We start from the raw sequence: 13,386 nt of genomic DNA on the forward strand, positions 1-13,386 counted from the left end.
TATAAACTCTTGTATTTCATTGAGCCATACTATCACAAGTAATTAAGTTATAAATATTACACAGAATAATTTGCAACTCTGCAAATACTTTTAAAATTTTAAGAAATTTACCTTTCTTTGTAATACCAGAATCCTCATAAAGATGGATTGTCTCCATTTCCCCCTTAACTTTATGTATCCCAGCAATGCATTGTCCTGGAGTTTACAGAATGCACGCTACTTCACTGTGTCCTGCCAGACAATAGACAAAGTTTACACTAAAAATGCCCTAGTTTTTCCTTTAGCTTTTTGCACTGATTGGTATAAAGCAAACCCTCAGAGACTATTCTTGCTAAGTATTGTTAATGCTGCAATGCAGATTGGAATCTCAGAAAATCCCGGTGTATATTATAAAGATGTGGGTAGCTTATATTGTTAATATCCAAAATCATCTAAAGGCTTGTTTTCTTTGTGTTTTTTTCCAGACCTAACTATCATAATGAATGCTGCATACTAAGAAAACCACAAGAAGGTTATACGTTTGGTTGTCCAATATTCTCGGATTTGATATGAACCAACACATAGTCCTTGTTGTCATTGCCAGAACCCCAGTTTGTATGTACATTATTCACATTCCTCTCTGATGTGTTTGGGGGAAAAAAAAGACATTTTAGCCTTTTTTAAGGTTATTGACTTAATTTCATGTTATTTGGTTGCATGAAGTTGCCCTTAACCACTAAGGATTATCAAGATTTTTGCACAAGCTCATACAAGTCTAGGATCCTTTATCAAGGCAGTTATGTTCATCATTCTTCTGCCTTTTACTCCACCATCACCAAACACTCAGTTAAATATAAATTAGCATTTTTTTAAAAGGACCACTCAACATAATGCTTAAGGGATTTCTTCTCTGTGACAGAACCCAGGAACCAATTCCTAGATACATAATGTTGGCATATTGAAGGTGAACTTAAAATTGTCCTTCAGTTTTGAGGCCATGTGTAAAGTTGAATCATACTGTAAAATACCTATTCCGTATTAGAAATAGCTAGTTGACAACTTATACTTCTCAAAACTCATGTTGTTACGTACACAAACTCAGTTTCTATATGTGAAGTTAAGTGAGTCTTTTGTGTTACTCCAAGATAAAGGCAATGATTTATTTTCTCCCAATGCCAATACAATTTGAGCTAATCACTCAAGCTGGATACTTTACATTTTAAAGCTGGACTCAGCAGTAGCCCTATGGGAAGTAAGACAAAGCATTGACTTTTAAATATAGACTTTTAAACGATCTGTTGTTTTCTTTTGGAACTAGAATTAGAATAGTTAATACTCATCCACAAACCATTATTATGTGTACATTATTGTTGCAATTGTGATAATAGAAAATTTTATTTATTTTTATGCCAACTTATATTGTGAGAACACATTTAGTCAGTTTGGGTTTTATCAATCCTGTTATGCTTGTCCTTGGAACATCTTTCGCGTATTCGAGGTTTGTAGTTGAAAAGTTTACTGTAAAAAAAAAATCAAAAACAAAAAAATGTATTGTTTTTACAGAATAAATTTATTGGAATGTGTACTGGGAGTAAGAGTTGAGGTTGTAAACAACTAAGTTAGTGTAATTTGGCTTCGTATATGTAATGTGAGGTATTAATGTAATTCATATATTAAAGCAAAAATTGTTAACAGCAAGCTGATAAGAGAATCAAGTGCAGGTGAGGCTTTTTCTTTTTTTAAAACACTCTGGGTTTTAGGGCTTGTATTTGTTTTTTTTTAACACTGGGGGGTAGGGAGAGGAACTGGCTACATGACTGCTTGCATATCTATGTTACTTACCAGTTCAGTGGACCCCTAAATTCACACTGGACATTATCCATGCACTGATCTAGACCCCGTTTTCTTTTAGGTTTTCTTATTTTGGTGACGAGCTAGTAAATAGCATGAAAGAAAAAATGTGAGTAGCTCTGAAAGCTTAGGGCTATTAGTGATGATGCTGGTGATGATGGGAGTGGTGATGATGGCACCTGAGGGCATAAGAGTATGGATCCACTTACCACTCCTGGGCACTGAGGAGGCGGCTGTGTTTTGGGTTTGTTTCTCTCATTTAGCAAATACTGATTTTCCTCTATTATACTCGACTCACGCTTCCACATGATGAACAGTTCATTTAAAAGACAGTAGGAATGCCAATCCAGTTCTTTGTCCTTACAAGGTACCTTTTAATTTTGAATATTTTAATTTAAAATCAAGGAAATTTAATTAATTCATCAAAAGTCCTCTTCATCACTCACACTAAAACATAAGGAGAACGTAGATGACATTTCGAATTGGAACATATAACTGACAGATTTTCAAAACAGAAAAGCTAAAGACCACAGAACTTTTTCTGAAAAAGAAAATACACAAAATGTTTCAAATTTAATAAGATTTGTCTTCATAAAAGGCTAAAAATAATTTATTAAAAATATACACAGAAACACAATAGAAATATTTCCAGTCACCAGTAAAATAAAGGTAATAATAAAGTTATAGATCCCTTCTTAGCTGTTTATACTCAATAAAAAATTTCAGTGAAATGGAAAAAAAAAAATTTTCAGTGAAAGCAGTTTTTGAAACAACAGTGAATAATTCACTTTCCTTGGGAAAACACTTTTCAAACAACATTTTTAAATGTTCGGATAATTTGTCTTTTATAATGAGGTTGATCATAAAGCATATACATCTTATATGCAAAAATATTTCTCCAATCTGTATTTGCTGGTTTGAAATTTTTAATATGCATAGGCCATTTTCACTTTCAAATAGTTTCCTTTTCATGTTCATTATTAGAGGAGCTAAATTGTAATTTTTCACACTTATATTTAATATATGCAAACAGAATATTGAGATAGGTGGTTGTTTATTCACAAATACCTTGAAATGTATCTCTTTAAACAGACTTTCTGAATAACTTCAACTTTCCTTCAAAAAAAGATTTACCCACATAATTCCTATGGTACAGAGTACAGAGCAAGAATTGATATATTCATAAATGTTCCTGTACGAGAAGAATGGGACCACATATAGGTACCAAGATAGCAAAAGTCAGTCATCTGGAGAGAAAGAACATAAAACAATGTTTTTATTCAACTTTTTCATCTGCCTTTGTTTTTATGAAGAATTCGGGTCTGTAGATACAGCGATAGGCCAGGAGCTGGGGAAGAACTCCATATGCTATGTTCAAGGCTAAAAAAATGATTTTCGCTTCTTCAGGGACTCTGTAGACATAAGCAGTTCTAGCATGAAGAGAAGCACCGATGTGAGAAAACTGAGCCTGTCATGTTTGGGGAAAAAACAAGGGGGTGTGGTAAGCATGAGCTCTGCGTTCAGTTGGACACACATGCGTTCCTAACGGTCCATTCAGACCACACTCCTGTGCCCTCAAAACCAGATTTTCAAACAATCCAGAATCCTCAATATCTCATTAAACTTGGGGCCAGTCTTGATATAACCATTCAAATAAAGTAAGCCGCCTTTAGCATGTCTTTATCAGACTAACTGATTTTTAACCCATCTAGTGCCCACCCTGCCCAGCCCCATACCAAACAGTAGTGGCTCAATTTACAAAAGAAAAATCTGAATAAAATCTGCTTTGTCCTGATTTGCATTCTGGAGATATCCTATATAGGAACTCAGCTGTGGCTCACACAATGTGTTCTAGTAAAAATGAAGCAAGTACAGAGATTAGACAGCTGAAATATTTTTAGCATAGCTATTTAAAGAGAAGCTCTGAAAACCTCAGCTTCATTTATATCAATTCTTTCACCTACTCCTTGGAGCAAGAGCTCAAAGCCCTTCAATTATGCATTTTGCTTGTTTTTTTACTTGTATATTTGTTTTTCCTTCAACTTAAAAAATACTAAGGGTTGTTTTGTAAGATAAGGTGGGGGTACGGATTTGTTCGCTCTTTTATAAAATGGCAAATGTACACACAGGCAACTTTTTCACATCAAATTATTGAGACGTCCAGCTTGTCAGCATAAGCTGAATTTACAAAACAGACAGGCAAGCACTTCCCACTTGTACTTAGATACCTGCTCAGAACATACATCCCAGAACATGCCAATTGGCCTTTTTTGATACTTTTCATAAGCACAGGTGAAAATTGTATTAGAAAAAGGCTTCTGTGAAAGTATTTCCTCAGGATCCTTGTATCATTACAAAATGCAGCCCTGGAGTCTTTACTTCATATCATAACTGAAACTCAAGATATACGTGAATAAAAGATTGGGAATTTAAATGTAGTAAGTGGTGACTTATTAGTTTATCAGGATTAGAGCAAAGAGACAAAAGGTAAAAGGACAGAAATCATGAGAATGAAAATGAAATAACTTGCTTTAAATACGTACAAGTTATCTTACATTTCCTTCCATATGAAATCAGGTTATCCTACTAAGTGATTAACAGAACAAAAGTGTTACTTAGCACTTGATTTTATGACAAGAAAAGGACAAGTTTTCATAAAGCAGTATGTATACGGATGGTATCAGCAACAGGCATTTTGACAGGTTACATTTTTATAAAATTCCTGATACATCCTGGGGGTGTCTGGTAGCCTTGTTCTTCTCTGGAAATAGGCATTAAATTAGTGTGAGTGGTATGTTGCCAAGGACAAAGGCCAGTACCGAGGCAGGAATCATCTGTCTGGTGGTCTGTGAGCCACTGAGAGGGCTTTATCCTCAAACACACCGCCCCCAGGGCCGATGCCCAAACACAACCCACCAAATACTAAGCACTTCATCTCTGGGCTGTGAAAACAAAAGAGTTAAGGGCCTTTGAAAGGCTGCCCTGAGGACCTGCTCTTGTGGACATTCTAAGAACCCCCAACAGGAACTTGGCCCCCATCACAATTTTTTTTTCCCAGGGCCAATTTTGAATAAAAATATTTTTCTGAATATATAATCAGACTTTTCTTCTGGACCAGGTGCCATATTTGACCCCTGACTTTCAGAAATGTGCATTTGGTATCTATCTTTTCAGACTTAACATAAATCTCAAATCAAACTTGGGGAAATGCAAATAACAGTTTAAGAGAATAATATGAGCCGTCATGCCTACTTGCATAGGGAACCTGCTTAAAAAGTCTTAATATCAAAAAAAAAAAAAAAGTCTTAATATCATAGGCTCTTTTCCTGCACTGACCAGTGCAGTTAATACCTCATTTTCACAAACAGCAAACTCATGGGAACATTAAAAAATGATCATGTCCTTTAGATTAGATTGTAAGCCCACCGGGCAGGTACTGTGTCTGAATTTTTGTGTGGCACCTCTCACATTGTTAGAGCTCAATAAATGTTCAACAGTAATGGTCTTGTGACTGTCAAAATACAAAAAGCTTCTACAAGGGATTTCTCTATTTTTATACCTATTTTAGTAGGCCTTTTGCTTCAGAATTATTTAATAAGGGGCAGAGGTGATCGAACCCAGGTCTTCTGCAGGCAGATCCTTTACCATCTGAGCCACAAGGGAAGCCCAAGATGATTGCATTTCTAGTTAAAAGAGGTATGTAATTGAGAGAGAAGGCCTGAGGCCGGTCTTCTGCAGTATCTGGTACTGCTCATAGTTCTGACAGTGTATTTAGAGTAGCTTCACCTCTACCTGAGTGATCAGCCCAACCACAGCTTCCTCCCAAAGCATATGCTGTCTGGTTTCCGGGATGCTGAAGTTTCAAAAGACCCTCCGTCTCACTTGAGAAGGGTTCCCTTCGAAGTACACAGCTGAGAAGGGGCTGCATTGAGCTTCCTGGTGATGTTCCCACCAGCACACAAGACCTCCTTAGAACAGGGCCTGGAGAGCTCAACTGAGCACCCTGCTAGCATCTGGTGACCCGGTGACCTTATTGCTACTGAATTGACTCATGGCCAGGATCATAGGTACAAGTTATAGGTCCCAGAAATTCCTCCAGAATTCAGTGATGTGAGGTTGAGCACCTCATCATTTTTCCTAAACTTCATTCTAATCATTTTTTACCTTAATTAAGAGATTATGATTTTTTTTTTTTGAGATTATGATTTTTAAAGAATGAATGGTTGGGATGAAAAATGAGGCAATAAAGGCAAAAAAAAAAAAAGCTTAATTTTAATAGCTCTTGTTTTGTTACAGAGACAGCCTGGAAAGAATTTGAATAAAAATCCCAATCTTAGTTCCAGAAAAGAGAACTGAGTTTTGTGTATCCATGTAAAAATGTAGGCAAAAATGAATGTGAACGTGGTAACAACAGCCAGGCTGTTTGGCTGATACGGTATAAGTAGCTAATTGAGAACTGTGTTACTGTTTCTTAGGGTTTTCTGAACACCATAGTCTTGGGGTTAAGAACACTGAATCTGGAAACAGACTGAAAGTGTCAAATCCCAATTCCACCAGAAACCAGCAATGTGACCTTGTGTTAGGTATGTAACTACCTCTGGCTCCTCTCCTGAAAAGCAAGATAATAATGGAGCCCGCCTCATAGGATTGTTATACAGGTTCAATGGCTTGATCTCTTGTCAGGTGCTTAGGACAGTGCCAAGCACATGGAGTTCTTCCACAAACAGAAAACCCAGCTGAAACGCTTGTTCGTGAGCTGGCACCCTACTTGGTTGAAAACACAGGCGCATGTTTTTAGATTCCCTTGCTGATCTTTTGACAATGCCAAGACTGCATGTCTCCACCAAAGGTTAAGAAGCATATAAAGACAATGAACCCAAACTGTAGTTTTAATACTAAATGAAGATGTTTAGAGGTGAATCAACATCAGAAGCAAATGATTAAAGTGAGATTTGTAATTAGTATACCAATTACTCGTGTTCTTTCTAAACCTTTAGTCTCAAATGTTTCTTAAAGGTTTCCATAAAGGAAAAAACTTAAAAGAATTTGCCTCCCAGTAGAGTCGACTCTGGACAACCAAGTTACCCACAGATAAGCCTCCAGACCCTTTTGTGAGACAGTACATGGCACCTGAATAGACGGGGGGCAAGGGAGTCTCAACCCAGTGGGAAGGGTCATGCGTTGCTTCTATGGCTGCGGCCTGCTTGCTGAATGGCTTGGCAGGCTCCCAGCCACACCCACTGTGAATATGTCCCACAGCTGCTTCCAGTTTCTCTGATGTTTAGGTAACTATACACAACACACAGAGCTACAGATTCACATATCTTCTGAGCAACACAAGGCATTTCTCAAAACTTTCACTGGGGATGCAACAAAGAGGCCCACACCTTTTGATGTGCCAGGCACTGCTCTACACCCTCTGCAGAGATTACCTCATGTAAGTAATCCTTGCAGCAACTCTATGAGGAAGGTACCATTACTTAACAAAAGGAAACAATCAAAGAGGTTCAGTGACAGATCGAGAACTAAACCAGTCTGCCTCCAGAGCTCACGTTCTTAACCATATTAACTACATCTTTTCAGTGCTATTTTAGAAGAAAAAAATTCTTCCACTGATAGAAATTGCAAATGAGTAGATCTAAGCAGCCTGTAATAAAGTTCATATGGGTTTCCAAAATATCTTAAAGGAAAACCCAAGCGAACTTTTTGGCCAACTCAATACTTTTAAAATTAGACTTGAAACTTTAATTTTACATGGAAAGAGACTTGGGTTATGAATAAGTCCCCAGTAGGATTCTTTGGTACCAAATGTGTCCTGGTTTTATTGTATTTTACTTTAGCTCTTGATTTATCTTCTGATTTCTGAAGGCAGCAGGCTTGGCAGATTCCTAAATGGTTTGAAACGAGGGCTCTCATAACTATTAGCCATGTCTTCTGTTGACTTGTACTGACCTAGAAGCTTTTCAAAGATTTTTTTCTTAAGTCGCAGGTTCTTGGGAGTTCACTAGATCTTTCGGTAAAAGCAGATTTTTATAAATTCAGTGGGATCATGAATCCATAAAGCTTCTAAATCGGGAGTGGTAGTTTTTGCAAGCTAGGGGTGCCAGTCAAGCAAGCCTATGGAGAGTGCTTCTATGAAGATTGTCAAATATCCTCTCACAATGAGAATTCATTTCATAAACAAGTATTTGCCAAGCAGAAAACAAATGACACAATGGTAATTCAGCATTCTCACTGTCTGCACTGACTTATTGCAGTGTGATTTCTAGGTCTTCCTGAGGCTAAATAGGTAGCTGTTACAGCCCAGCTAGGAGCTATGGGTATGTCAGACACATGATTCTTGGGTTACCCCTGTTCTGCTGGTTGGGAGAAACATCCTTCTGACACCTATAGGATCCAGTTCACAGCCTCAGGCTACCTTTACAAATCCGTTGGTGAGGGATGAGCCCAAAGATTTCTGCAAGGCCTGGTGTATGGCTGAAACCACCACTGCTGCCGCTGTTTGCTCTGCTCTCCACACTACCTTTCCCAGGACTTCTGCTAGAGTCATGGGCTTCCCTGGTGGCTCAGTCAGTAAAGAATATGCCTGCAAGGCAGGAGACCTGGGTTCGATCCCTGGGTCGGGAAGATCCCCTGGAGAAGGGAATGGCAACCCACTCTAGTATTCTTTCCTGGGAAATCCATGGACAGAGGAACCTGGTGGGCTACAGTCCATGGGCTCACAATGAGTCGGACACAACTTGGTGACTAAACCACCACCACCACGTGCTAAGAGTCCCAGGTGCCTATCTGCCAGTTCAGCCTAGCTAGCAGGTACAGTGTGGGGGTGGTCTTAACTGTTACAGGTTGAAGCACCTGTTCACCCCAAGCTCTGTCCATCCTAAGCCTCCTGACTGCTGACCCCATGCATGACTAAGGCCTTGGTCAAGAGCTTCCTGCCTAGTTCTCTGGTTGTCTCCTGAGACCTGACCAGGCCCAGGACTTGGCCTCACTCCTACCAGCCTCCTGGCTGGTGACACTCTGTTCCTGCATCAGAGCCTGCATCAGACCAGGGGACACAGCATGCAGAGAAAGCCAGCCCGGGCAGGCAAAGCACACGGGCAGTGAGGAGATGCTGCACCCTGAACAATCTAATCAAGGGACCGGTAAGAGCTGCGGGAGGCCCTCAGCACCCTCTGGCTGCTGCACACTCCCGCATTTAAAGGCTTCCTCAGTCTTTTCAAATCTAATCAGCCCGCAAAGCCCAGAGCTCAGGTGTCACTGCCTTTCACCCCCAGCAGGTCCTCTGCCTCGTCCATGCCATGTACAAAGCCCTACTCTATGCTGTAGGACACTGGAGCTTAATTCAGTAAGAGGAGAGGGACAGCACAGTGGGGAAGAATATGGGCTCTGGGGCCACATGGGATTCTGAAATCCTCTTCTGCCACTTAGTAATGTTGTGACCTTAGGCAAGTAACAACTAGCCTGAGTTTTACCTGCTTATCTTTAAGTGAGGCTTTAAAAAAAAAAAAAAAAACTTGCCAAGACGATGCTCTGTGTTCACACAGTTTCTTCCTCTGAGGCACACAGGAAGACCACATTTATCAGCTTCCTTTGCAGCTGGGTCCATGCCAGGCCTGCCTTGAAAACATCCTATGTGATCTTTGCACAGCATAAATAAAACTTGAGTAGTTGCTCCTCCAGCAGAGCACACAGCCTGCCTTTGCACAAGTAGGTGAGTAGAACACTTAGCGTGGCTTGCCTTGCTCATGAAGCAAGGTAATGAGAGCCCAGACTACAAGGGAGCTGTTAAAAAAAAAAAAAGTGGCAGATTTGCGGAGTTTCATTCTTAACCAAATGGTTAAGACTCTGTGGGCACAGGTTTGATCCCTGATTGGGGAACTAAGACCCCACATGCTGCATGGCCAAAAGAAAAAAAGTGGTGGGTTTGAGAATTACCTGAGTGGGAACTAACCAGACCTAGTAATGGGCTACAGATAGAGGATGAGGGAGTGGGAAGTGTAAAGAATTACTCCAAGTGTTTAACCTGAGCTGCTAGATGCCACAAAGGACTATTTACAGAGATGGGGGAAGTGGAAGAAAAGTGGTGGGCAGGATCAGGAGTCCTATCTTAGACATAAATCTGAGATGTCAGAGACTCAAGAATTAAATACAGGAGTCGAAACAGTCTGAGCTAAAGATAGAAATTTGAAAGCCATCACTTTATAGTGGGTATTAAAAGATATGGAAATAAAGACCCAAAAACCAAGGCCTGAGAAAGAGAAATTCAGAGGTCTGCAAGGAGGGCAAATACTAGTTCTCTTTCCTTGTGTCCTCCAAGGAAAGGACAGGAACCATGACTGTGGCTACTGCATCAACCTATTTAAGCTCTAATTCTGTAATTAAGAAGCACCTCTAATTGGAAAGATTGAGCCCAACGTATGAACCTATAAATGCCATTACCATTTGTAAATTCCAGTGTGTCTTTTTGCCAGCAGAATTATTATACCATGGATATCATTAACCGTATATGCTGAGAGCTTCCAGATAAACCTCATTATTAGGCCTGCTTGACAAGAGCAAGACAAAGATAATGATTCTAAAAGATTAGTTCATCTGGGGTGTTTTTATTTATGCATTCATGCCAAGTTTCTTCAGTAATGACCAACTCTGCAACCCAATGGACTGTAGCCCGCCAGGCTCCTCTGTCCGTGGGATTCTCCAGGCAAAGAATACTGGAGTGGGTTGTCATGCCCTCCTCCAGGGGATATTCCCAATCCAGAGATCAAACCAGCATCTCCTATACCTCCTGCACTGGCAGGCAGGTTCCTTACCACTAGCGCCACCTAGGAAGCCCGTTTTTTTAATTTATAGTAGGAAAAAAATTTTCTTCCTTGTTTCTAACATCAGTTGGTTTAATAGGTTATCTTATAAAACTATGCTTTGTATGATGCTTCCATCAATAATTTCACTTCCAGTTGCATGAAGTGAGTGTTCACTGAACACTACTCTAGGCCAGAGGCCTGGCTGAGTAGCAGAAGGGAGAAATGGAATGACAGGCCTGTTTTCCAGGAGCTGAACTTTGTTAAAAACCAGTTTCCCTGGTCCTGGGTAGGATAAGACAGTGGACTTCCGAAACCTTAAATTCAGACAGACATCTTAAAGATAACAGCTCTCAATTCTCTCTCAGTAACTGTGCTGCTCAGAGACTGTGAAACAGCAGTAGAAAATGGCAGTGCTACTCGCAGGGTAGGTGACCTTGAACAAATCATTTAATCCTGCTTGCTCAGTTTCCTCATCTGTATGACTGGATGGCGCACCTACCAGATAGTTAATTTTGAGATTTAAATAATGCAGAAATGTCTTCTAAAGAACTGTCAAGCAAAGGGGACGACATATCTAATAACTATTTCCTTCTCTAACACACAGTGCAGAGGTATTTCTTTTTAGATGCCCAACAATGACAGCCAAATCTCCAGTAAACAGCATATTCTCAGTACCTGAGCTAGACCTCCAGCATGTATCAGGGTTATATCGGGCATCCAGAAGCATCCGGGAACCACCAAGCCATAAAGCGCGATCACAAAGTAAGGGACGGAATAGAACAGATACGCCAGCATCTGCACAGAACAGAGAAAGAATGCCATCAGTAAATGGCAGTTAACCTAGCCTGATGAAAAGCACACATACACACAAAATTAACATTTTCTGCTGAGAAAATGTTAACTCCTCTTTCCTACATGATATCACATTTTCCTATTCTTAAAGAAAATTAGTTTTAGAAAAACCTTAGGCTGTACAACCACCTGACCTGGATTTTAGGATAAGCAGCAGGATCCTTTAGGTACGGCTCCTGAAATTGTGTATATAATCGGCAGAGCTCAGCTGGGCAATCCAAGGCAATCTAAGAACAAAAATGAGTTCATTATAAGAGACAGTCACATCTGGTCCTTAGGTTTGCTGATAAGGCTAAATGTGCCAAGTTTAGTCACAAGCTGCTTTCTATGTAACAAAAGCTACTTCAGAAGCTCATCAGTAAAACGGAGAGAAAATAAATATTCTACAGTTTAAAGAGATCAAGTAGAGGATAACAGTGGAGAAGGAAATGGAGACTAATTCTCTGTACCTGGGGATCTTTCTCGGGTTCAGTTTAAACGTCTAGGTTTGGCTAACCAAAGCACAGCTTGCTTTAAATGATCAGCTTCCCTTTTCCCAGAAATAACTAGCTAACCAGTCCCTACAGGAAGAATAGTACATTTCTATACCAGACATTGTAACTATGCTGAGTCCCCTCTAACTCACCTCCCTGAGGCACCACTCCTGGTGTCCTTAGCCATAAATGTTGTCCCACCTAAGTAACACATGTGAACATGTCAGTGGCGGAGTTGGTTAAAATGGATCCCACCCTTAAAGCCCCATCTTTACCCAGGTTTTTCTCATATGCACAGGGGCATGGAGATGGCTGTGCAAGAAAACAGTTGCAGCTCATTTTTATGGTTGCTGTTTTTCTTCTTTGGACTTGAGGAATTACAGCAGCCAACCAGGAGTGGCATCAGTGCTCTGGTCTGAGCAAAGCCTCTGCACTGCTTTCTCCTTTACATCCTTTCCCCAGGCCACTCCTGCCAGCTGACTCTGTTCCAGGAAGTTTTTGACGATCCACAGAGGGAGACAGCTCTGAGGACTACTCACCCTGACCTACCTGTCATACAGGTCCCTGACAGCCCAAGGACCCCAAAACAATGAATCAGCTGCATCAGTTTACATTTACCATTCTGCCCCCCAACTGCCGTGCAATGCCAGCAGGCTTAGAACAGTATTTGTCATTGCAGCTGAATATAATTAACCATATAATTCTGGCTGCTCAAATGTATTGCTACTGAGGATAAACCATGAAACTGGGATACTCTGAAGGGCCCTTGATCAAGAAAAACACAGCAGTCACTTACTGAGTACTTTTTAGGTATAAGGCCCTCTGCAAGTGTCTGATGTGCCTTATCATTTAATCTTCAAACAATACTCAAAGGTAGGTACCCTTATTTTATACAGGAAGAAACTGAGGCTCAAAGAGGTTAAGTGATGTTTCTGAGACTATACAGCTAGGAAACAGCCAGGAGTCTGACAGCTTACTCCGATACCCTGTCCTCAATCCCATCTCCCTGCTCCTGAGAACACATGAACGCTCTGTGCCAGCTTGATTAGAGTCTTAAGTCACCACCCTTAACAAAGAGATTTCAATCAGAAACATCAAACAAATGAAAAGAATGAGAGGAATGGCTAATTTTTCAGGAGTCTTAAAAAGATTTAATTGATGAAGAGCTTGATCTGAGGACCTCAAGAAGATGTCATGAAACAGCCCAGAAGGGACCACCCTTTGGGAGGAGAGGTTTGGGGTGAGGGTAGGAGGTAGAGGTCCAGGCCTCTAGGCTCTAATTTGTTGTTTAGTTGCTCAGTCGTGTCTGACTTTTTTGCAACCCCATGGACTGTAGCCCTCCAGGCTCCTCTGTCAATGGGATTTCCCAGGCAAGAATACTGGACTAGGTTGTCATTTTCTTCTCCACTAGGCTCTAATAGGAAGTA

The 13,386-nt window shown here is 40.4% G+C and overlaps 2 protein-coding genes across 4 annotated transcripts in view; one reads left to right on the plus strand and one right to left on the minus strand.

Moving 5' to 3' along the window:
• HDGFL3 (HDGF like 3) overlaps positions 1-5,330 on the plus strand; it is a 78,931-nt gene extending 73,601 nt beyond the window's left edge. For both annotated transcript variants that reach the window (XM_043922623.1, XM_043922624.1), the window contains exon 6: positions 465-5,330. In XM_043922623.1, the coding sequence (XP_043778558.1) occupies positions 465-470 (6 nt within the window). In that variant the 3' untranslated portion in view covers positions 471-5,330. The remainder of the gene's footprint in view (positions 1-464) is intronic.
• Positions 1,362-13,386, minus strand: part of TM6SF1 (transmembrane 6 superfamily member 1) — a 31,159-nt gene continuing 19,134 nt past the window's right edge. The window contains exons 8-11 of one of the 2 annotated variants that reach the window (XM_043922622.1): positions 11,621-11,713; positions 11,310-11,429; positions 2,040-2,201; positions 1,362-1,497 (exon numbers count right to left, since the gene is read on the minus strand). In XM_043922622.1, the coding sequence (XP_043778557.1) occupies positions 1,495-1,497; positions 2,040-2,201; positions 11,310-11,429; positions 11,621-11,713 (378 nt within the window). In that variant the 3' untranslated portion in view covers positions 1,362-1,494. Of the gene's footprint in view, positions 3,299-11,309; positions 11,430-11,620; positions 11,714-13,386 lie in introns of both variants that reach the window. The other variant, XM_043922621.1, reaches the window with a different exon arrangement.

The sequence above is a fragment of the Cervus elaphus genome, chromosome 13 (genome assembly GCF_910594005.1).
Source record: "Cervus elaphus chromosome 13, mCerEla1.1, whole genome shotgun sequence".
Lineage (NCBI taxonomy): Eukaryota > Metazoa > Chordata > Mammalia > Artiodactyla > Cervidae > Cervus > Cervus elaphus.